Below are 25,905 nucleotides of genomic sequence, written 5' to 3'. Positions count from 1 at the left end.
ACCACCACTCTATAGAACTTACCCTTAAGTTTTGGTTGCACCTTTTTGTCACACAAAAAAACCGGAAGTGAGTCTCCATTTCATCAATCCCGCTCCAATACGATATGTAACATCTTCATCAATCTCCATATCCCCCTAAATAATAGACCCAAGGTACTTAAAACTTCCTCTCCTAGGAATGACCTGCGAATCTAGCCTCACCTCCCCTTCCCCTTTTTGAGTCTCGCCACTGAACTTACACTCCAAGTATTCTGTCTTGGTCTTGCTCAACTCAAAACCTTTAGATTCCAGGGTCTGCCTCTATATCTCTAATTGCGCGTTGACACTGTATCGTGTCTCGTCAATCAATACAATATTATATTCAAATAGCATGCACCACGGCACCTCTCATTGGATGTGGCACGTTAGTACGTCCATCGCCAGAGCAAACAAAAAAGGGCTGAGTGCCGACCCCTGATGCAACTCCATCATAACCGGAAAATGGTCCGAGTCCCCACCCACCGTCCTCACTCGGGTCTTTAACCCATTATACATGTCCTTAATCAACCTAACCTAGATAACAGGTACACCTCTAGCCTCCAAACATCTCCACAAAACCTCCCTCGGAACTTTATCATACGTCTTTTCTAAGTCGATGAACACCATATTGTGAGCACGTAATTTTTGCCCTATATGAAATACTCCTATAGAATCCCAAGAAAATAGATTTTTTCCTAATTATTTGCCACTTTTAGGAATTTTTGTGAAATTTTATTAATTATTTATATTTTCTATGCACATTTAATTTTATTAAAAATCATGAAAAATGCCAAAAATACCATGCATTACATTTAGATTTGTTTTTTATATTTTTAGGATTAATCGGTAATTATTTGTTTTATAAAATGAAAATCACAAAAAATGCTTCATTTTTACACTTTTGCTTTTTATTTTTAGGTTATTGACTTTTCTCTTTTAGTTTAGGATTAAGTAGATTTTATAATTTTTGTAAATAGTTAATTAGTTTAATTTCACACTTTTGGATAATTTAGGATTTTTATTTTGTAGGATTTTTAATCAAAAGAAAAGGAAAAAATAGAAAATAAAAGAAAGAAATTGAAGAAAAGATTTAATCAGATATTGGACTAGTTCTTGCACCCAAATTAGGCCCAAATTTTCCTAACCTACCCAAAACCCCTACCCTTTAATTAAAACCTAGACCTAAGCAAATAAAAGGACCTAATAAAGGGGATCCTCTCCTGGACAAAAAAAGGATCGGACTCTCTCCTCAAAAATAGGGACAGCGACGCAAGAGAGAGGAGAGAAAGAAATCAGTGCAGCTTTCCCCATTTCTCACCTCATTCTCAGAAAAGAACATGCCTAAGAGAGCTACTAAAAGAACTTTAGCATTTTCCGTGACTAAGCTCCAAATTTTTTTAGAAAGAAATAATCAAATTGTGAAGTAAAATCATATAGCTTGATTCAACGCTTCAATTTCATGTCCTCGTAGTTTTTCGGGGATTCTCAAGGTTGTTTGAAGCTGTAGCGGAGTTGTTTGTTTACTGATTTAGGTAGTGCTGGCTGCTGAGCTCTGATTTCTGATGTCGGCATTTACTTGGCTCTTTTCCCTTTTCTAAATTTGAACCTTGTGCTACTAGGTATGTATTCCTTAAAATGCCTTCAGATCTAGTTTTGGATATGTAATTCTAGATGTCTTTTTTAGCCTATTCACTTGTTATTATTTGAACATGTGACTATTTCCTAGTCCGTTTCTCATGTTGCTATGACATTTGCATTTATTTCACTTATTCACGTTTTCTAAGTCTGGAACGAAATTTGGAGGGGTGGGGGTTATGTGTTTTATCTGTTTTCAATTAAGTTATTTACGCATCCGTTCAAATGTCCTCTGCATATTCAGATAATTCTGAATTTGAAGTCAATTACTTATGTTGCTTAGTTGAGTTTTCTGTTAACAGTACAAAAATGAATAGATTTACTCTTGTCTACATGTGACCTACCTTTTAATTTATTTTTTTTTACTTATAATGTGACTTGTCTACCAAGTTGATGCCAAATAGAATCTTATTTGAAGTTTGGTTTTTGATTTTATAAAATATTCAAGGTCATAACAACAGATTTTTATACACGTGGAAGGAGTGAAATTTTTGTGATATAGATTAGTGTGTTTGGGTTTGTTAAAATATAAATATTATTTGTCTCCTTGAAATGGGATTTGAAGTTCGAGTATTATCTTCAAGATTCTGTTACATTGTAGTTAGAACATGAGAGCTACTGACTTTTTTATAATTTGCAATTCAATTGACCATGGACTGATTTGTTAATTAACATGGACTCCGATAACTGAATGCAATTAGTGTTAAAACTCTAAGCCAAGTAACGAATTATACATTTTTTCTACCATGTTGCAATTTCTATAATTCTTAAACTTTACAATAATCTCAAACTTAGAAAGAACTAATTATAAACCCCGTAGCTTGCTTTAGGCGCGATTAATAATAAATCATTGTGACTATGGGTACGGTTCCCGTGACATAGTTATGATTCCTAATTCCAAAATTCAGGGATGCATTTCATGTAACACGATTATAACAATTTCGAATAATAAAACCCTTTGGAATAATTTGAGGCGTGTCATGCCAACAAAACCCTTAAGCTATGGCCCTCATATAATTAGTTAATTTTTGTAGAACATTTGAGGTGTGCCATTTTCCCTTTAATAACCCATGGCCCTCATGAAATTAATTCAATCCTTGTAAAAATTGAGGTGTACCGTCAATTAAATCATCCATGGCCCTCACAAATGTTGCTATTGAAAATTGAATCTTCGTAGTTGCTTTGGGAGGGTTATTTAAATAATTCATCATAGTTACGGGTACGATTCTCATAATGTAGTTGTGATTTTTAACTACTAAAATCCGGGTGTACATTTCATGTGACGTAATTTCGATTTCTCAACAATAATAAATAAATATATCGCGAATCGCGGGTGCATTTCATGTAGCGTAATTTGCGTCGTATTTCAAAACAAACAAGCGTACGACAATCATAACTTGTTCAAAAAAGAAATAAATCCATAAATCTTAAAAGCGGTTTAAAATAATTAAAATGTGGTTATAAAGTTAAAAATACATAATAGGTTTAAAACATATAGTAAATCAGATAATAGGCCAATATTAATAGTTTAAGCGACCGTGCTAGAACCACGGAACCCGAGAATGCCTAACACCTCCTGGGTTAACAGAATTCCTTATCTAAAATTTCTGGTTCACAGACTTTAAAATAAAAGTCGAATTTCCTCGATTTGAGATTTTAAAATAAACCGGTGACTTGGGACACCAAATAAACTATCCTAAGTGGTGACTCTGATAAATAAATAATCCCATTTCGAATAATGTCAGTTAAATTGGAAAAACTCCCTTATATTACCCCCTCGGGTGTGTAAAAAGGAGGTGTGACATATATGTAAGTCCTTCTTTCTCTCCCTATACTGCTCCATCAATCTCCTAACAAAGTGGATGGCTTCTGTTGTCGAACGCCCCGGCATAAACCCAAACTGGTTCTCTAAAATAAACACACTTCTCCTCATCCTTAGCTCTACCACTCTCTCCCAGACTTTCATAGTATGGCTAGGCAGCTTGATACCCCGATAGTTATTACAATTTTGGATATCAACCTTGTTCTTGTATATAGGAACCATCGTGCTCTACCTCCACTCTTCGGGCATCTTCGTCGCTCTAAAATGACATTAAATAACCTAGTGAGCTATTCCAAGCCTGCCTTGCCCGCACTCCCAAACTCCACCGAGATTTCATCCGGCCTGGTCGTTTTGCTCTTGCTCATCTTACGCATAGCCTCCTCAACTTCATCAACTCTAATCCACCTACAATACTCAAAGTCACAACAACTCCCAGAGAGTTCCAAATCACCCAGTACAATGCTCATGTCCCCTCCTCGTTCAAGAGACTATGGAAGTAGGTATGCCATCTTCGACGGATAAGCCCCTCATCCAACAAAACTCTACCTTATTCGTCCTTGATGCACTTTACTTGGTCAAAGTCACGCGCCTTCCTTTCTCATGCGTTGGCTAACCTAAACAACCTCTTATCCCCACCTCGTCCCTAGAGTTCCTCATACAAACGACTTAAAGTTGTAGTCTTGGCCGCCGTAGCTGCTTGTTTTGCCTCTTTCTTAACCAACTTATAATGCTCCCTATTCGCCCTCTTCTCCTACTCGTTTACACTCTCCACTGGTTTCAAATACGCTGCTTTCTTGGTTTCTACTTTTCCTTGCACATCTCCATTCCACCACCAGTCTCTCTTGTGACCACCAGAGTAACCCTTTGAGACCCCTAATACCTCTTTCGCGGCTTCCCTAATGCATTGCACAATCGTGGTCCATGTAGAGCTTGCATCTCCATTACTCCTCCAAGCCCTCATAGTCACCAACTTGACCCCCAACTCCTGTGCTTTAGCTTCTGTCAAGGCTCCCAACTTAATCCTATGTTGTTTATACATCGCCCTCTTCCTCGTGATCTCAAGGTCCATGACGAGGAGCCTATTCTCCCGTACATGATCCGGGGCTATTCTATGATGATCAATTCTGAGACTAACAGGCACAGTACGAGTATGTTCGACCCCGTAGGTGCTTTATATATCATCTTTACATATCATTCTTTACTTTTCTCATAACTTTGCTAACACGTGTCGCCATTTAATAGACTCACATGGCGAGTCTATTTTTAACTAATACATTGGGGTCCCTATTAATTGCATAAATGTTTAGCAAAAGTCTAAGAATTTTTAGGTATTTTGTAACCATTGACCACACAATCTTCTCTACATTTTCGGAACACTAAGGGCAATGGGGGATGCACTCTTAGGGGCGTTTGGTTTGAAAATCTCTTATGCTAAGATAAGTTATGTTGGGATAAGTTATGTTGGGATTAGTTATTCCCGTATTATTTTTTATCTACTTTTTGGTATGTTGTATTAAAAATAACATGCATTGCATAATTTTTAAAAGGAAGTTTTTTGTTTACAAAAATACCCTCCATCTTATTTAGCCTCCATCTTCTTGCTCCTTTATCCAATTGACATACGGCAATTGCCAATTCTTACATCAACAAGTATTAAATAACTTTTTGAGGCTCTAGTTTTCAATTATTTGAAATATATCTGTTGATTTTTTCTTCTAAATCTTCTTCCTTACTTTAATCCCTGTTTCCTTCATATGAAAGATAGCTAATTGCCATGTATAATACTACTGATTTTAATTGTTTCAGATTTTTACTATTTTGGTAGAGAAGAGGACTATACCCAAATTATGCAACAGGGAACTTATAAATGATAACAAGAAAGAATAAGAAAAATAGAATTTGATAGAAGTTTTAACCTTGTGGGAAAAGCAAAATGGAAGATAATATCAGAGTTGTTCTTCAATCACTACAACATAGCTTCTGCATCCAAAGAAGAGAAGAAATCTTCCCCAAGAGCAGAGTAATTTGTAGCGGCATTGCTTTACCAATATTGGGTAAGGAATGGAAAAAGTGATGTAGAAAAGGGTTTGAGGACCTTAGGGCTATTTTGGTGAATTTCGCTATTTTGTCGGGGGATAATAATCCCAGCATTAATTATCTCACCTCTTAAGAGGTATAAGTTATTCCGGGATAACTTATACCAGATTTGGTAACCAAACAAGGTATAAGGTGGTATTAAATTTTATACGAGTACTATTTTTACTTATACCTCATACCAAACGACCCCTTAGTGTTTCCTTGACAACAGCCTAAAGATAAGGAAGATTTTGGATGTCTGAATCCTCAACCAACCTGTTTAAGCCAACCATTCTGTTTAGTCTTTTTGATTATCATCATCAAAAAAGAGGAGATTGTTACACCTAAGTTTCAATGATGACAATAGTGCAAATCTAACTGTATCCATTTAATCCAATTAATTGCAGGAAATTAGGAGGATAATACTACTTTAAAGGAAGTTCTTTTGGTAAGGGCATCAGAAAGGAAACAAGATCAAATGCCACAAGAACAATGCTAAATCAAAGGACGTCAAGGCCATCAAAAAGGAAACAAAATCAAGCACATGCACTAAAGGAAGTTAGAACAATGCTAAATCAAAGGACGTCGAGGCTATCAAAAAGGAAACAAATCAAGTGCAGCCGCTAAAGGAAATCAGGCCCTACTTCAAGGATTGATTTGGAATTTGGAGATACTGAAGATTGCTCGATCAAGTCAAGCCATAAATCACTCCCTTGATTATGGATATGAAAAGGAAGGACGTAAACGAATCCACCCCATCCCTTGTGCAAGATTCGGAGACACCCCTTGGGTCAAATCTCTTAGAATATTTTGTGCCTCAATCAAGGGTAAATCTGCAACGGCTACTCAAAACACTCCTATAAGAAGATTGGCCAACTCAAGAATTCGATCACGTAACTACATCATCTGTTTCTAAGCCTTTCTTATTCTTAGTACAAACATTGTATTCTTGAGTTTACAAGTGTCACAAAAGATAGGAAGAATTAGAACACAAAATGAGTGTTGTGTCAATATTGGAAAGAATTACTATTTTTGTATATCGTTGGTGGTGAACGAACTAAAACCATCGATGTTGTAAACATTTATCAAAGATCTAAGAGAACTCTTGTGACCCTAGGGAACTAGATACAGGTACCACACCGGTACTGAACCAGTATAAAAATTGTTGTGTCTTTTTTATCTTTCTGCTCATTTAGTTTATTTTGACTGAAATCAATCGTTGCGCAAAGTCTAGTCGACTAAACTCATACTTAGTCAACTAAGATTTTTAAATCAGTAACAATTCACCCCCTGTACTTTCAGTTTGTCTTCATGTCCCCCCCCCCCCCCCCACATACACATCCTACTTTCATTTTGTCTTCGTGTTTCTTTATGATCCATCCATGAACTTATCAAACTTAAGCAACAAAGCTTTTGCCTTTTTTCCAGCCCCAAGCACATCATATTTCTTCAAAGGACCAAAAACTTCACCTAACCCCAACTGCCCTGCAAGTAATACTATCCCCTTTGCAATTTCTCTTATATCCGTGCTCTCGTTGACATTAGTTGATGTTCTTTGTACTCATGCTCAGCCTGCAAATAAGATTATTTGTCATGGCCATAAGCTGAATTCCAACATCACAAGCCTCCCCTTGTCCCGACAATTGACGAAAAATTCCAACAGTTTCATCATCTCCTCTTTCCTAACATCAGCAAATTTGACAGAATTTCTGTCATGCATATTTTCTTCAAGAAAATCCAGAGCTTGTTGTAGTCCAAAATAGTGAACATGGTGTCATGGTAAATTTGGTAATCTGAAGAGCCAAATTCAGGCCTAGCAGCAAAATTGATGTCATTGGTTTTAAACACTTCTTTTGCTATGGTACCATTTGACACAACATAGGAAGTCGATGCACCCGCGCAAATCAACATGAATGGACCATAGCACAGTGCTAATTTCTGGAAGGACTGATGCCAAAGAGAACCAAGAAGATGCAAATGGCCTATGATTGGTAATGCTGGTGGGCTTGGAGGAAGCTGGATTTTATTATGTGATCGTTGGCGCTGCTTCTTGATGTAGGATTGAAATACTAAACAGATGAAGAAAAGCAAAAGATATATAGTTGACCTTCTATGGAAACAATTGCCATGACTGCTAATGAGATGGTTTACAGTACTCTTGTCTTACTGTATTTTAATTTATAGACACAAGGCCAAAATAATTTTGTTTTAACAGTTTTTTAATTTGTATCATTTTAATTTTCTATCTCACAACGTTTTTGGTCATAAAATAGGAGTATTATTTGTACATCATGTTGTTGAATTTGACAAAACATTTTGTCCCACATCGGTGGGAAAAGAAGGGTTGGGGGGGTTTTCCCCCTATAAAAGAAGGCTTAATGTTTAGGATTTAAACACACCTCTCATTTGCCTTCTCATCTGTTTAAGGCATTTGTATCTTCTCTCTTTAGTATTATTTCACTTGTATTTTTGGAGTGAAATAAAATATTGGTTGTGTCCGAGGAGTAGGCAAAATTAGCCGAACCTCGTAAATTCTGGTGTTCCCTTTATTGTTGTTTTATTGTCTTATTTATTATTTGGTGGCTGTCATAATTTTTGGTATAGTAGTTGTGACTTATTCACACTATATACATTTGGCTTCCGCAACAATTGGTATCAGAGCCAAGGTACTGTCTAAGTATGCTCTGTGGTTGCAGCATAGTCTGATCTTCCACATCAGAAAAGATTTATCATGGTAACTGAGTCAAGGTTCTGTCTGAGTATGCTCTGTGGTTGCAGCTTAGTCTGATCTTCCACACCAGAAAGGAAATAATCTTGATTTGTGTCGTCAGCTATTAAATAATATTTGTGTCAAAGATGGGAGACAATAAACAAGAAGAATCTACATCAAGTGTCAACAATACGTCATCATTGGCATCTTCGCTTATGACAAGAATTGTGTCAAATGCGAAATTTGCGGTAGAAATATTTGACGGGTCCGGACATTTTGGGATGTGGCAAGGCGAGGTTCTAGATGTCCTTTTCAACAAGGGCTAGATCTGGCCATTGAGGAAAAGAAACCAGATGTTATTGGAGAAGAAGATTGGAGAATTATCAACCGTGTTGCTTGCGGTACCATTCGATCCTACCTTGCTAGAGAGCAGAAATATCCATACACAAAGGAAACTTCTGCAAGTAAATTATGGAAAGCACTGGAGGATAAATTTTTTAAGAAAAACAGTCAAAATAAATTGTACATGAAGAAGAGACTGTTTCACTTCACCTATGTTCCTGGTACCACGATGAATGAACATATCACCAGTTTCAATAAGTTGGTCACAGATTTGCAAAATATGGATACAACTTATGATGATGATGACTTGGCCTTAATGTTGTTGGCGTCACTTCCTGATGAATACGAGCACCTTGAAACTACTCTACTCCATGGAAATGACGAAGTTTCTCTCAGAGAAGTTTGTTCGGCTTTGTACAGCTATGAACAAAGAAAGCGAGAAAAACAGAAGGGCGGAGAAGGAGAAGCACTATTTGTGAGGGGTCGTCCTCAAAATCAAATGAGGACAAAGAAGGAAAGATCCAAGTCAAGATCCAGACCCAGCAAAGATGAATGTGCTTTTTGTCGAGAAAAAGGGCACTGGAAGAAAGACTATCCGAAGTTGAAGAATAAGGCCAAACATTACAATGGAAAGGCCATTATGGATTCAAATGTAGCTGATTGTGATGATTCAGACTTCTCATTAGTTACAACAGAGTCATCAACATCATCAGACATATGGTTGATGGACTCGGCTTGTAGCTATCATATGTGTCCCAACAGGGACTGGTTCGTGGAATTTCAAGAAGGAGAATATGGAGTCGTCCACACAGCGGATAACAGCCCTCTTACCTCATATGGCATTGGTTCAATACGATTAAGGAACCATGATGGAATGATCAGAACATTAACAGATGTTCGATATGTACCGGATTTGAAGAAGAATCTCATCTCAGTGGGAGCCCTAGAATCAAAAGGGTTCAAAATCATTGCAGAAAATGGAGTGATGAGAGTATGCTCCGGTGCACTAGTGGTAATGAAGGCTAATCGGAAGAATAATAATATGTACCGCTATCGTGGCAGTACAGTTATTGGGACAGTGACAGTGACATCCAGTGACGACAAAGAGGCAGAAGCAACCAAGCTATGGCACATGCGCTTGGGACATGCTGGAGGAAAATCCTTGAAAACTCTATCAGATCAAGGATTGTTAAAAGGAGTCAAGGCTTGTAACTTGGAGTTTTGTGAGCATTGTGTCAAAGGGAAACAGACAAGGGTTAAATTTGGTACAGCGATCCATAATACTAAAGGCATTTTGGATTATGTACACTCTGATGTTTGGGGTCCTTCCAAAACACCTTCATTGGGTGGGAAGCACTATTTTGTAACCTTTGTTGATGATTTTTCTCGAAGAGTGTGGGTGTATACAATGAAAAACAAAGATGAAGTGCTAGGAATTTTTCTCAAATGGAAGACGATGGTGGAAAATCAAACAGGCAGGAGGATCAAGTGTATTCGCACAGACAATGGAGGTGAATACAAAAATGATCATTTCAATAAGGTCTGTGAAAATGATGGCATCGTCCGACACTTCACTGTTAGACATACACCACAACAGAATGGAGTGGAACAACGTATGAACCGGACCTTGCTGGAGAAGGTACGGTGTATGTTGTCCAATGCTGGCTTGGGCAAAGAATTTTTGGCTGAGGCAATTACATATGCATGCCACCTCATTAATCGTCTACCATCTGCTGCTATTTATGGCAAGACACCATTTGAAAAATTGTATGGAAAACCTGCTGTAGATTATAACTCTTTGCACGTGTTTGGCTCAACTGCATATTATCATGTGACGGAGTCAAAATTGGATCCAAGGGCAAAGAAGGCTATTTTTATGGGAATTACTTCTGGAGTCAAAGGATATCGCTTATGGTGTCCTATGACAAAGAAAGTAATATTCAGCAGGGATGTTACCTTTGATGAATCTGCTATGGTAAATAAGGTAACAGAAGATACCAAACAAAATAAAGGTGCTTCTAAGCAGGTGGAGTTTGAGGGAAAATTTATTTTTCCTACACAAGAAGCAGAGGAGGAAACAAATGAAGATTACCCTCTGGAAGGAGAGCCAGTAGAGGAGATTCCAACTCAGGAACCTCAACAACAACTTGAATCAATAGCAACCAGCAGGCCAAAAAGAACAATAACGAAACCTGTTCGTCTCATAGAGACAGTTGCTTGTGCAACCTCAATTGTAGCTGATGATGTTCCTACCACTTATAAAGACGCAGTCCAAAGTTCAGAAGAAGATAAGTGGAGGATTGCCATGAATGATGAAATACAGTCCCTTCATCAGAATCATACATGGAGATTGGCCAATCTCCCGAAGGGAAAAAAAGCAATTGGGTGCAAATGGGTATTTGCAAAGAAGGAAGGATTTCCTAACCAAGTAGATGTTCGCTACAAAGCAAGATTGGTGGCCAAAGGATATGCTCAAAAGGAGGGAATTGATTACAATGAAGTATTTTCTCCAGTTGTAAAACATTCCTCCATTAGAATTATGTTGGCTTTGGTAGCAAAATTGGATTTGGAACTAGTTCAGATGGATTTAAAAACTGCGTTTTTACATGGAAACTTGGAGGAGGAAATCTACATGACTCAGCCAGAAGGATTCAAAGTTGCTGGAAAAGAAAATGTGGTGTGCAAACTTGAAAAATAGTTGTACGGATTGAAACAATCTTCTAGACAATGGTACAAGCGATTTGACGAGTTTATGTTGCGGCAAGGGTACAAGAGAAGCAAATACGATCATTGTGTGTATTTGCACAAGCTTAAAGATGGTTCCTTTGTATATCTTCTCCTATATGTTGATGATATGTTGATAGCTTCCAAGAATTCGGAAGAAATTGATAAGTTGAAAATTCAACTGAAGAAGGAGTTCGAGATGAAGGATTTGGGTGAGGCAAAGAAAATTCTTGGCATGGAGATAATAAGAGATAGACGTTCAAAGAAACTCTGTTTATCTCAGAAAGAATATTTGAAAAGAGTACTACAACGTTTTGGCATAGATGACAAGACTAAGCCAGTTAGTACTCCACTTGCTCCCCATTTTAAGCTAAGTACTAATATGTCGCCAATGGATGAAGTTGAACGAGAGTATATGTCAAAGGTACCATACGCAAATGTTGTTGGTAGCTTGATGTATGCAATGGTTTGCACAAGGCCTGACATTTCACAAGCTGTTGGAATTATTAGCAGATATATGCACAATCCAGGGAAGGAGCATTTGCAAGCTGTGAAGTGGATTCTACGGTATATTCATAATACTGTAGATGTCGGGTTAGTTTTTGAGCAGGAAGACAATCAGTCTGTAGTTGGATATTGTGACTCCGATTTTGCGGGTGATCTGGACAAACGAAGATCAACTACTGGTTATGTGTTTACTTTTGCAAAGGCACCAGTTAGTTGGAAGTCTACTTTGCAGTCAACAGTTGCTTTGTCTACAACAGAGGCAGAGTACATGGCTATTACAGAGGCTGTGAAAGAGGCAATTTGGCTTCAAGGATTGCTAAAGGAGCTTGGTGTTGAACAAAAAGGTATCACAATTTTTTGTGATAGTCAAAGTGCTATTCAATTAGCGAAGAACCAAGTTTATCATGCAAGGACGAAGCACATTGATGTTCGGTATCATTTCGTACGAGAAATCATAGAAGAAGGTGGAGTCACAGTGAAGAAAATTCATACTACGGAGAATCCTGCTGATATACTGACAAAAGTGGTGACTGCGGTCAAATTTCAACATTGTTTGGATTTTATCAACATTGTTGAAAACTGAAGATTGAAGATGAAGACACAATCAAAATTTGTTATTGAGAGAAAATTGAAGATGTGGAATTTTGCCAAGGTGGAGATTTGTTGAATTTGACAAAACATTTTGTCCCACATCGGTGGGAAAAGAAGGGTTGGGGGGGTTTTCCCCCTATAAAAGAAGGCTTAATGTTTAGGATTTAAACACACCTCTCATTTGCCTTCTCATCTGTTTAAGGCATTTGTATCTTCTCTCTTTAGTATTATTTCACTTGTATTTTTGGAGTGAAATAAAATATTGGTTGTGTCCGAGGAGTAGGCAAAATTAGCCGAACCTCGTAAATTCTGGTGTTCCCTTTATTGTTGTTTTATTGTCTTATTTATTATTTGGTGGCTGTCATAATTTTTGGTATAGTAGTTATGACTTATTCACACTATATACATTTGGCTTCCGCAACACATGTCCCTTTATAATTTTGAATTTAAGAAAATGACCTTTTTAGATCTCTTATGTGTAAAAGACATGTCTCTTACGTCTAAAAAGTAAATATCTCATGTGTAAAAAATGAGGTAGGGTCATAAAACTAAAAACAAGTTTGTAAAAAACCAATTGACCCGATGAGAGGAATAAATCACAAAGAAGAACCCACAAGAAAACGATAGATTCCTTCCATATAGTAGACAAAAAGAGATGATACGATGACTAGTCTCATCCTTCAATGAAATTTGATTAACTACTATTTTTCTTCTGATGTTAGCTCCTTCTTGACATTTCGGATGCTAGAACCCTTTTCCTTCTCGTTAGTAAAAATGGTATTACATCTAAAATCTATAACGACAAAGGTGGTATTTACATTTATCAGAATTCATCTTTATATATTCAACCAATTAATATCTTCTTCACTATGAGTAGGAAAGGTAGAAAGTGGAACACAGATAGTGCAGATTCCATGACAAGGAAATTTAATTATTTAATGGCGAGAATCCATATTAATTTCCTTCTTTTCCTGTCCTCTATTGTTATTATTGCCAAGAAAACATACTAGTATGTAATAGATCCGCAGACATTTCAACTATAGAAAATAAATGTCAGAATGAAATACAGCTACTTATCATAAAAGTAACAATTGTCAACTATAGAACAAATGTCAGGCACTTTGTACATGTTCAAACACCTAAAACCATCAAAGAATGATAGAGATAAAACTACAGAACTTTCAAAACTTCAGCAAGATGTGAAGCACTATTATTACATGGATAATATTCTAACTGTGTGTCTTAGTATACTATAAGGATTGGAAAGATATCAAAGTGTGTCTTAGTTCAACTGAGAGCTTGATCATCAGAAGATGATCAACTACACCACACTTGCTCAGCTGCTCTCTTCTCCTTTCCTCCAAAATTTAAGAACCCTTTGTGCCTCAACCTTGATTGAGCTGCGGATATCAATTGGCGAATCAGCGCATGGACATTAAAGTCCTAACTCTTTTTTCCCTCTCTTGTTTCTTAGCAGAGGGAGTCCTCTTCAACTTATGCAGTTCTTCCATCACTGCTTTCTCAACTTTGTCGATTGAGTTTAGCAGCTTTCTCTGTGGTGTGAGGCAATCTATGTCTCCAGAGTCGTTCTGATGGGTGATATTGAGCAATATCTTTGGCACCTTACCTACAGATTTGGGATAAATCCTGCTTCTAATTGTAGGATGTGGAGTCATAAATGAATTATTGTGCTCAAGTTGAGCACCTGATGTAGATTCAGAAGGATCAAGAACAGTCAGGTCCTGTGATATTGGACTCTCAAGTTGTTGGCCTTCCCTCTCTCCAAAGCGAGCTCTTCTTCTTTCAATAGCCTATATAGAGAATCTTATAACAATCAGATTCATCCAGTTTACAAGAGACCTCACAATCCCAATGATATGCTATGCAACAAGAAAATCCCCAAAACCTATTTCATACATAGTATTGGCAAAGTGACAACCAGTTAGCTCGAGTTGAGCACCTAGCAAGTGCAGTAAAATTGGTGGTCGAACAACCAAAATATAAGACTCGACTGGCATTTCAGAGTATTAAGCCACACGGCGCAACAGACCTTTCACTAGAGATGCAAAAAACTTCACTGGACTCTTTGTATTGCAATGTCAGTATATGAAAATTTGAAAGTTGAAAGCATTAGGCAACTACCAACATTCATCAGTACTTTCTAGTTAAGATGTATTCCTGACTAGATGGAGCAACAAACCATAAGCTGAACTGTAACAAGAACATGAGCTCTATTAAGAAGCAACATCCAGATAATCCAATTCAAATTGGGAAAAAGAAGTACTATTAAAACAGGATTTATGACCGTGAATTATCTAGACAAAAGTACAACTTCCACTTGTTAATTACAAACCCATTATTGTGATATATTTGATCACAATAATGTTCCATCATAACCAATGTATTGCCAAAGCTAAATCATAGAGCAAATCGTTGAACCAACAGAGTACTTATTTATCAACATTTTACCCTAGACGAAAATTAAAGAATCAACTGGCATTACAGCATTAAGCAACAAAGCATAGAGATTTAACTGAACTCACTGCAAAATTATTATAAGAATTCTAGGGTAAAAGCCACAAATCGACTGTCTTCTCATTGCAAAATCATTATACGAATTCTACTTGAAAGTTGAAAGCATTAGTACTTGTCTTGTTAAGATGTATTGCTGACAGTCGAACAACAATCCGCAACTAAACTGTAGCAAGAACATGAATTCTATGAATTAAGAGGGCAGATCCAGAGACTCCAGTTCAAATTGGGAATATAAATTAAAGACAAAAATTTATGACCATAAATTATCTAGCCTGAAGTACAATTTCTACTTGTTAATTACAAGCAAATCATCATGATATATTTCATCAGACTGATCCCATCTAAAAATTTTCGCATACAAATTGAAAGTTGCATTTATGACCATAAAATTGAAAGCAAAGAAAGGAACTACAAATGTTAAATTCACAAGTCTCAATTTAAAATCGAATATGCCATAATATTACTATTTGTACAACCTTTTACCCCTAGAAACATCTACACTAAAATACCAATCTCAATTTACTTCCAAACACAAATGTTAAAAGATTTCACAACGAAGAAAGAACTCAAAGGCAACAATGTAACATTCTTGGATACAAATTGAAAGTCGCATTAGTGACCAATAAGCCAAAAAGCTAAATCATAAAACAAAAATTGAAAAACGTTAAATTCACAAGCCTCAATTTACTCTCGGACACAAATGTAACAAGATTTCACAATAAATGAAGTACAAAAAAGGCAATGCTATATAACATATCATCTAGCCAATGATTATACAACACATTGAGCAAAATGTAGAAGCAGTAAATCAGGAACTAACTATTCAATAAGCTTGGAGAAGTGAAGAGAAGGCATTACCCTGACAATGGAAGTGATATCACGAAGAGGAGTTCTTGGATACCAAGAAGGAAGCACACTATGCTGTCCTCCTCGCCCTCGTCCCCGGCCTGACGGCGAAATGTTCTCTCGACCAATCACCCTAGCCGGCGTTCTATGCGAGTTCCGTCTTGGCGTCCCAAAATTAACTCTTCTCCCAATACCACCACCCAAACCCACCCTCGCCGTAGTACCTGGCCGGAAAATTGTTCTAGTAGCTGACGCATCCTCTAGTTCATCCTGAAAAATCACAATGCCGCCTCCTTCATTCCTTACAGTTGTCCTCCGTCGACGACTATAGATGTCCATTAGGTCCTCCTCCGTCCTTGATATTCTATCTCTTGCCTCTGTCATTTTTATAAAATCTGCACACAAATCCAAGAAAATGTTAGTTTTGATGACCATTTAGTTGAAACAAACAGAAAAAAGTTATTGTTAGATCTATAAGTAAAATCGAAATGAGCCGGAAATGGGGGGGTTTTCCGGCCACCTGCCATTTTTACCGGCAAGAGGATTACCTTTAAAATCTTATGGGTTTATTGAGGGGTTCCTGGAGATGGGAAGTGGAATGGGATTTAGGTTTGGTGAAGAAAGAGAGCTTAGAGAGAGAGGCGTCTGGGCAAATTTTCAAAATGGAGTTTGGGCGGTACTTTATACAGAAAAGTTTAAAATGAAATTTTCAGAACTGATTTTTTTTTTTTCAAAACTGCGGAAATTAGGGGAAATAATTAGCAGCTTAAATCAGATTTCAAATTTTGAATTTTTAGTTCGTTTAGCTGTTTTAACCGTCGGTGAAAAAAAAAAAACTTATTTTAACCGTCAAACGGGCTAGTCAAACGGGCTTCCATTTTCCGCCTATTTGCTTGTTTGGTCCATGTTGAAGCTCGGTAAGCTTTGCTGCTAACGTGAAAATAGGGCTAGCCAGTTTTCGAATTGGTAATTAAAAAAGGGAGTTTTATAACTTTATCCATAAAAACTAAACTAATTATCCTTGTCTGCCCATTAGTTTTTCTACCCACCAAACTAATTACCCTTCTTACTCATTGCAGCTTTCATGGGTAAATGTTTCTTTTTTTTTCTCATTTTCTTTTTTATTTGTGTGCTTTTTCTTTTTTCTCTTTTTTTCATTTTTTTTCTTCTTTTTTCTGTTCATATATTTCTTTTTTCAGAATCATATTTTTCTTTATTCACCAAGTTTTATACTCAATGGTGGATCTTCATACACACAAAAAAATAGATCTAGGAAAATTGATATATAACCATAACACATGGGTTCAGAAATATAAATAAATATACAAAAAAGAATATACTAATATAGAAAGGGGATTTTGGAGTGAAACTCATGTACAATAATATAAAACTTTTGTCTTAAAATTTATATAGAAAATTCTTTAAAAATGGGGGTAAATGCATGGGTTTGTCCTGGATTTTCATCATCCACTAAAAAGACTAAGCTATGAGTGTTTTTTCAAAGAGGAAAGGAACGTTTGGGGTGTGGGACTCTGCTTGTCTAGAGAAACTGAAAAGGGAAAGAGGATTGGGTAGGGGTAAATAGTTTAGACCGTATAGGTAGGAAAAGTAAATCCTTTGGGTTTGGGTATTAAAGGAAAAACTCCCTTTCACCCCTGTGAGCACGTGATTTTTGTTTCGCACGACAATCGCTCCAAAAGAAATAAAAAATAATAATAATTGGTCCTGCTGTACAATTTTTGGATTTCTGTGCAGCACTTTGTTGATTTACTTGTAACTTTTGTCCATTTTTATGTATTTAGCTATTTAAAACAAAATACAAAAAAAAATGTGTGGGTCATGCATAATTCGAACCGTAATCCGGTCGTCAAGTAGAAAATCATAAATAGGCATCTTCGTCCGTGATTTTGATTGGTTTGATTTTACCTGTTCTGAAATATTTTAGTATGTGTGCAAATAATTGTATTGAGTGTGTATTTAATTTTTAATTTGATTTTTTGCTTAAGTTTTGTTTTCAAAATAAAAAAAAAGAAAAAAAAGAAAAAAGAAATAATCTTCTTCCTCCGGATTGGGCCAATTTATTAAAATTGGCCCAAACAAACAATGCCCAAACCAGGCCTGCCGGTCCAGTCCAGCTGATACCCAGGGTGTCCAAACGACGCAGTTTTGGTCCAAACTGATCTGGGTCGTTGATCTCAGATTGATCAACGGCCACGATCACCTCCCCTTAACCCACTAATGGCCCCGACCCATTTTCACCCGGACCAACCCAAACCCTTTACCCTCAAAACGACACCGTTCCACTTAAGCCCTCAGATCCAGACCGTAGATCTAGATTGATCTAACGGTTGAGATCCGCCCACCCATTAACTATATAAACCTTTTACCATACCCTGCCCCCCCTAGCCAACACCCCTGCCTTCGTCTTCACCAAACCCGTCCCCTTCAAACCCTAGCCGCCCCTGTATCCTTCACCATGAAAGCCGGCGGCACGGACGCCGGTGACCTTGCCCTTAACACCATAGAACCCCCTTGCCGTCCTGAACCCAAATCTATCAACCACACACCTCGAATCCTATCCCACCTTCTCGAATCTTCATTTGAAGATTCGAGTCGGAACCTAATCTACACCGATCGGCCCTAAATTCATACCAGACACTCCCCAGACCCCCCTCGTGACCAAACCATACTTGGTTTGGTCCGAATCTGACCAGGGAAGCACGAATCCCAGATCTGAGTTTTGAAACCACAAGGTTCCTCGTCACTGGTTCATACCCGTTCGAGCCAAAGAAATTAAGGTCTAAGGGACCTTAATCGAAGTGTTTCTCATCTGAGAAACACTTCGATTAAAGTCCGTTCAGCCTTAAGAAAAGTCTGTCCAAATCCGAGTTCAAACTTTTGATTTTTTTCGAGTTTTAAGGTGAGTTTGCTTTCTTTCCTTTACTTGTTTTAGTCCGTGTGATTTGTTTTAAAAGTCGGTTCATGTTTGTCTTTGAATTTTTACCAACTTCTGTTTGTCCACTTTGCCTAAACCACTGTGTTTGTTTGAATCCCTCCTTTATTCTGATAATGCGTGTGTATATGCTGTGCGAATAATTGAGCTCCAAATTTTGGACTGACTAGTTGACTCCTCGAGTACATTTCTGCTTAGTCAGTATAATTCGAATCATGCATCGATACTGTTTAAATGTCTGATTTTTGGCTACGATTGTGTATGTTAATGCTAATATAGTCGAGTCGACATGTGTCGTCAATTAGTTTCAACTGTCCGAACAATAACAAATCGACTTACTTCTGCTAAGCATTTGTTGAATCAATTAAGAACCAGTTTTGTTTACTTATAGCTGTTGATTTGGATCAGTAATGTAAAAGGGATGTTTGGTTTAAATTCTGAATTGGAGGGCATGTGCACAGCATGTGCATTGGTGCACCTCATGTGCTTTGTGCACAACCTGTGGCCTGCATAAAGGTCTTTGTTAAGTTTTAAATAATTTGACAGCATATGCTGTCAGATATATTCTACTGCCCATACTTTGCTTTAGTTTAAAAGTATTAAACCTTTTAAAAGTTAAGCCTGCGAAGGGAATGATGGGGTTTAATATTTACTTAGCTAAAATGGAACTGAAAATGGAAGGCACATGAGAGGGGTATTGGTGATAATCTATCAGGCTGTAAAAGGGGTAATGTGAAGGCTTATAAGAGGGCAGACATCTGACTAAGGGGGGACAGGTTAGAGAACCCTGAAGAGTTAGAGGAAAGAAACACACACATTGTGAGGATAGAAGAGAAAAAGAGAGAGCTGATAGAGATACACAGACAGAGCATACAGAGATAGGGAGAGACACTGAGAAGGAACATCTGAGAGTTCAAATTTTGGAAACAGAAAACTGGAAAAGAATTTTTGTCTGATAACTCAGACAGACAAAAACTAGAAGTTGCTTCCTTTCCTTTTGTTTTAATTTCACTAAACCTGGACCTGTTTTGTGCAACACTGATTTCTCCCAACTGAGTCTACTTGGTTGTTGCTTGTTCTACTCGAGAGTTTGGTTTAGTTGGGGTGTTTGATCTCACTCCAATTGTTTTGTGAGTCGTGGCTGCTACTCTTCTGTTTCTTGTTGCTGCTGCTATTCTGTCCTGCTGTTACTGCTAGTGCTGTTATTGTTGCTGCACCTGTTGCCATTGTTGCTCTGCTGATTTCCCCCTTTTCTTCAAATTTTCAAATATTTCCAGGTACACAACTCCTGAAACCATGTGTTGTTGAAAGTTCGAAGTTGAAGCAGAAAATAAAGAAATGAACATCTGTTTATGTTATAATATTGGTGTTCAAAAATAGGTTGAATGCTAGTTTAGCATGTATTTGTTTAACTGCAAACTGCAAACATTCTGTATAAACTAACATACATTCTGTTTGAGATGAACTATTAGATAGTATTGTTCAATAGTAATGACAGTATGACATAGACAGTATGTTTGATTTAGTATACATTCAGTTCAGTATAACATCCTGTTTGACTTAGTTATGACTGTATAACATAGAGTCATGGCAAGCACTTGTATGTATTTTGCCTAAGACCACTGAACTGACAAATCTGTGGTACTAGGTCTGGGATAAATGTATCCCAAACAAACTCTCATGCAGTCATATTAAGAGTCAGGCTATGAATGCCAGCTCTCCTGTCAGATTGTTTGTTCCGATATAGGTTCGATATCGGGTCTCGGTATAGATTCCTTGTTTCGAAATAATGCGAGGACTGTTGAAAAAAAACTAATAGTCGTTTTGAGTTCAATTAGTAGTAATTTTCCTAAGAAACAACCAATTTCGTTTATCAATTTCAGATAGGTTAGAGTTTAAAATAAAACTTGGAGGTCGTTAAATATAACTCAGTATATGTTGTTGGTTTGCTTGCAATCTCACTTAGCAAATTAATAAGCGTATTCACTCGATGAAGACAAAGCATGAGGTAACTCTCACCTCATAAACAATCAATCAGGTAATCAAACAAATTTAGGTTCGGCAAACATAATAAAGATTCAGTCTGTATTTGTTCAAACAAGCAAAGTTCGGTATCATCTTTCTTTTTAAAGACAAACGTAGTAGAAATGTAGTCACTGTAGGATACCCTTCTAAAATAATGAGACGAGCCTCGCCAAATAAAAATGCAAATTGCGGGGCCCTCAATAATTGATCATGATAAATACTTAGAATTTGGGACGGACTGTTTAGTGAATTCCACTGCTTTCCCCAAAGATAATAACGCGTTAGATTCTTTAGGCGCGACTTTAAGTAAATTATATTCTTAAATTCGGGTGCGCATTGATGTGACCCGAATCCAAATCTCAACGGAGTCGAAATGTGTTGACAACCACGGGTGCATTGATTGTGACGTGGTTCGAGATGCATTTTCACGACGTTGCAATTCTATAAAAATAAATGATAATAATAAAAGCGGTTTAAACTTAATAAAAGCACGTAAGTCATAACATGTATTTAAATCAGATATTTAGCCATTATAACAATTTAAGCGACCGTGCTAGAACCACGGGATTCGAGGGTGCCTAACACCTTCCCTCGGGTCAACAGAATTCCTTACTTAGAATTTCTGGTTCGCAGACTTCATTTGGAAAAGTCGAAAATTTCCTCGATTTGGGATTCAAGATAAACCGGTGACTTGGGACACCAAAAGCCAAACCTTTCCCAAGTGGCGACTCTGAATTAAATAAATAATCCCATTTCGAATATTGTCACTTAAATTGGAAAAACTCCACCCGCGCATCTTACCCTTCGGGGCGGGCGCGCAAAAAGGAGGTGTGACAGCTCTGGCGACTCTGCTGGGGATTAAACCCAGAACCACTGGTTCAGGGTTCAAGAATTCGAGCTTAGAATATTTGTTATATTTGGCTTTATTATCTGATCTTTATTACATGTTTTTGCATAACGTGCTAAATGTTGTCTTTTACCGCTTTGATATTATCTGAACTGTATATAAATTGTGCCGAAACCCTTCTCTTCTTACCTCCGGGGAGAAGCTCGCTGGTCGAGACTTTTTATTCTGTTAGTGTCAATACCTGAAATAAGAAAGAGGTCGGACAAGTTACAAAGCCGGACGATCTCGCGGGTCCCCGGTACGTAGCCCCCTCCTCGACTCGAGTTGTCCGCTCGGGTACACAGTCTAGAACAAATACCCAGGTTACAAACTTAGAATAACTTGACTTCATGCCGGATCCCTAGTAGGAACGCTTATTTGCATCATGTTGCATTTGACTTAGGGGACTCAACACAGGGGTTGGGTCCGTCTAGGACAGGCAACCTGAAATGAAGAAGACCACCCTGCTGCATCCTATTTGTTTTGTGCATTTATTTGCTTCGGTTCCGCATGCTGACCGGTTTCTAAAAAAGGGAAAAATAGCAGCGTAGGGAGATAATTACTTATTTTGAAAAAATAAAACCAATGTTCAAGTATTGTCAAAACCTCGCCGGAATTTTTTCTAAAAAAAAAAGAATAAAAACAAAATTTATCTTCTTAGTTTGAATTATTAAAAAAAAAATGCAAAAAAAAAAAATTTCTTTCATGTCCAAAATAAAAAAAAAAGAAGGTATTTATTTAAAAGTAAAAAAAATGGAAAATTCATAATTCAAAAAATGTTTTGTTTCTTTTGTAGTACCCCTTTTATAAATTCAGACTAATAGTCCAAATATTGCCTAAAAAAAATATTTTTCTTTAGTCTTTATCTTTTTTTCAAAAATAATAAAAATACTTATTCTTGATTTCTAGGTTTATTTGATTTTCTCTATTCATGATATGCCCGAACTACGCCGGTTTGATTCTCACCGGATGTGAGATACGTAGGCAACCCTCGTCGGGTTCAACCCCATTTTTCTAAATAGCCAAAAATTAATAAATAAATAAATAAATAATGTGTCAAATTTTTAAAGAGTCGTAAATAAATCGGGTGACGCTGTTTTGTCATAAATAGCCGAATGTTCCCGAAAGGGACGCCGGAAGGCTGACTTTGCATAAATAGCCACCTTTGGGTCTTGTTTAGCATTTTTATCCAGTAGACCCACACAGCCTTAAAATCTTCGCCCCCGAAATGTTTAAAGGCCGTGTTTAAAACTCGATCCCCTCTGTAAAAAAAAAATTTGAGTCAGTTCGTTTTGTTAAAATCACCTTAATAAATGTGCAGGATGAGCACGATGCGAAATGAACATTTTTCAATAATGACCAAAATCCCTGTCAAGTTACGGCTATGGTGGAATGATCTAGGTGTTGAAGGACAAAATGAGGTTAAGAAATATCTGAAAGGTCTTGTGGGTTTATTGGAAATCCAGCCTCGGGGAGATATCATAAGAGCTTTGGTTACCTATTGGGACCCGGCGCACAATGTTTTCCATTTCTCTGATTTTGAACTCACTCCGACTTTGGAAGAAATGGCCGGGTACATCGGGAATACTGAACTTCCGTTGAGGGAAAAAATACTTGGTCGCCCCGAGAGTCGTCACGGTACATCGATTCCTAGATTCATTGAAGATACCTAGAACAGTCCACAACCCGGATCTGGCAGCCGGATTTTGTACTCCATGCTTCATATATGATAGGTACGGTCATGAGGGGGATTCAATAATCCAATCAACAAACTGTGCAGCAAGGGAGTTCGTCAGAAGTGGGACAAGCACAGACGGGTAGCATTCATGATGGTGTTCCTGGGCCTTCTGGTATTTCCAAGGAAAGATGGAAACATTGATTTGAAGATATCTGGGGTCGTCAGCACTTTACTCACGCAAAGTGACAGTACTCTCGCGCCTATGGTGGTATCCGACATCTTTCGAGCTCTCACAGCTTGTAAAGCCGGGGGAAATTTCTTCGAAGGTTGTAACTTGCTCCTACAGATATGGATGACCGAGCACCTCTGCCATCATTCCGAGATTTTGAGCCATGGTTCCCCGGAAAAAACCCGCATAGAAGAATCTTACACGAGAACCAAAGAGATCATTTTGCCCAAAGGAGTCCTGGCATGGACCTCGTTCTTTCAAGCTCTTACTGCCGGCCAAATACAATGGACGTTGGGATGGTTGCCTGTAGATAAGATCCTATATATGTCTGCAGCTAAAACTCATTTCTTACTAATGGGGCTTAAGAGCATTCAACCTTACGCACCCGGCCGAATTTTGAGACAGTTCGGAAGATGCCAGACAGTACCTCATGAGGAAGACCTTAGCGCTCAAGCAGTTGAGATAAGTCCTAACGGACAGTTCCCAGAAGCAAAGATTCGCCAAATCTGGAATGAGGGTCAATATTTGAAATCAGATACTTGCGTGCGGAATCGAGCCAAAGGAGAAACGGCGCCAGGTTACCTTGCATGGTACAGAAGGGAACTTGAGCATGAAAGGCCAGCTAAGAGACCCCACATCCGGAATTTCACCGAGTCATCGCAAAGGCATTGGGATTGGTTAGCAAAGGAAAAAGGCTATTGTGCCGAAATCAGCAGGTTAAAGCAACAAGTAGAAGACATGAAATACGAGCACAACGTGCAAATTGCTACCGATCTGGGAGAGCGGAACAGGTTAATTCAAGAAAATGAAATGCTCAGAGCCCGGATCAAACAGATAAGGTTGGATGCAGATAAACAACCAAGGTGTCGATCAGACGAGCACCTGATAAAAAGGCTAAAAAGCGAGATCAGAGAATGGCAAGATGGTTTGGAGAAATCTGAAAACGTCATAGTAGAGCTCAAAGCACAGTGGGATACAAGAGCAAATAAGCATCGTCGATACATGAATCAATTGGAAGACGACCACGAGAAAACTGTTGCTAAAATAAAGAGAGAGATGGCTGCACTTGAGATCAAAGCAGCTAATCAGGCCAAGGATTTCCAAATTGAGAGCAGATACTGGTATGACTCAATAGCCCAGATGAAGTTGGAAGTACTGCGACTGAAGCATCAGCATGTACAAGATGCTCAAGTCTTCAAGATATGCAGCGATCAGATAAAACGCCTGCTCGTAGAGAAGAAGCAAACCAGAGATAGGATCAAGGCCATTGCCCATGCCATCACCAGACGATGCCTACGATGTGAGAACATGTCCAGCGTTACCGTCCTCTCGGCAGTAATGGGTTATGTCAAGCAGACTATGCACGAGCTGGAGCAACTTGAGAGGGATCTCACGCCTAGGACCGCGGTGAGGCCGAACGATGCCCCGCGGACACCAATTTTCAAAACCATAATGCGTTCATAGGTCAAATCTGTATCTTAGCATCTTCTGTTTGTTTTTCCCATCAGGGTGATTTTTAGTCTATTTTGAATCTAGGTTTGTTTTCAAAGTTCGCTTTTTCTTTTGCAAAATATAGCTTGTAATAGAACGTTTCAACAATAAAGAGGTTGTTTCTTTTACGCTCATTTGTGTTATTCGAACTACGTAATGATCTGATTCACGTAGGCATCGTGATACGTAGGCAATCCTCATCGGATCCGGTCGCATTTCTTTTACTGCAAAAATAAAAAAAATAAAATAAAAACACATAAAAGAAAAACAAAAGAAAAAAAAAGAAAAACAAAAAGAAAAAAAAGAAAACTAACAAAAAACGCCGGAATGACGCATGCTCTCGTAGCAAACATATAGTAATCCACTTAACTGTATAGGTGCATCATGCCCAACGTGAGATTAACTATCTGTTATTTGCTACAAATTAACCGTGCGTTTGTCATTGAGCATTTCCAGGGTTTTTGAAAGGACGGTTGGTTTGGTGAAAGTCTGGCCTCGCACTCATATTTCACGAGGTCAAGGAGAAGTGTTCAACTACCTGTTGTTAGGGCCAGAAGCAGTACTCACACTTACTTCACCAGGTCAAAAGGAAGTGTGGAAATGTCTTCAGAAATTCCATTGCAAACGATCCCTGTTTTTGAGGAAAGCTCAATCTCAGCCGTCCTCACACCTGAATCCGCAACTGCGGAGGAAAATAGAATCCTACGGCTCCGCATGTTGGAAATGTTGGACGACTGGAACAATGGGAAAGAGCCGCCAAGTGTCGTCCCCGGATTCCCTGAATTATTCTCCAGGTCAAGTGGGACTTCTAATGTCCCCATAAATTATCCTGCTACC

At 38.0% G+C, this 25,905-nt stretch overlaps 1 protein-coding gene, 1 long non-coding RNA gene and 1 pseudogene across 2 annotated transcripts; 1 reads left to right on the top strand and 2 right to left on the bottom strand.

The window, feature by feature from the left end:
- The first annotated feature begins 1,241 nt into the window (after nt 1-1,241).
- On the top strand, nt 1,242-6,667 carry LOC107771661 (uncharacterized). Its single transcript, XR_001644860.2, has 2 exons — nt 1,242-1,637; nt 5,959-6,667. It is a non-coding gene; the product is annotated as an uncharacterized LOC107771661 (long non-coding RNA).
- Nucleotides 6,668-6,849: 182 nt separating this feature from the next.
- Nucleotides 6,850-8,048, bottom strand: LOC142181724 (3,9-dihydroxypterocarpan 6A-monooxygenase-like; annotated as a pseudogene).
- Nucleotides 8,049-13,492: 5,444 nt separating this feature from the next.
- Nucleotides 13,493-16,490, bottom strand: LOC107806643 (protein POLYCHOME-like). Its single transcript, XM_016630842.2, has 3 exons — nt 16,355-16,490; nt 15,819-16,201; nt 13,493-14,236 (listed from the first exon to the last, which is right to left on the bottom strand). The coding sequence occupies exons 2-3, from the start codon at nt 16,188-16,190 to the stop codon at nt 13,847-13,849; spliced, it is 762 nt and encodes a 253-aa protein (XP_016486328.1). The 5' UTR covers nt 16,191-16,201; nt 16,355-16,490; the 3' UTR covers nt 13,493-13,846.
- Between the last annotated feature and the right edge of the window lie 9,415 nt (nt 16,491-25,905).

Source organism: Nicotiana tabacum, chromosome 6 (assembly GCF_000715075.1).
Source record: "Nicotiana tabacum cultivar K326 chromosome 6, ASM71507v2, whole genome shotgun sequence".
NCBI classification, from domain to species: domain Eukaryota; kingdom Viridiplantae; phylum Streptophyta; class Magnoliopsida; order Solanales; family Solanaceae; genus Nicotiana; species Nicotiana tabacum.
The sequence above is the reverse complement of the archived record's forward strand: the minus strand, read 5'-3'. Positions and strand labels throughout refer to the sequence as shown.

Bases quoted from the DNA above. Each gene is read 5' to 3' on its own strand.
- LOC107806643 (XM_016630842.2), bottom strand. From the start codon at position 16,190: ATGACAGAGGCAAGAGATAGAATATCAAGGACGGAGGAGGACCTAATG. The intron at 14,237-15,818 runs GTAATGCCTTCT...TTCTCTATATAG, and splicing joins ATATCACTTCCATTGTCAGG to GCTATTGAAAGAAGAAGAGC.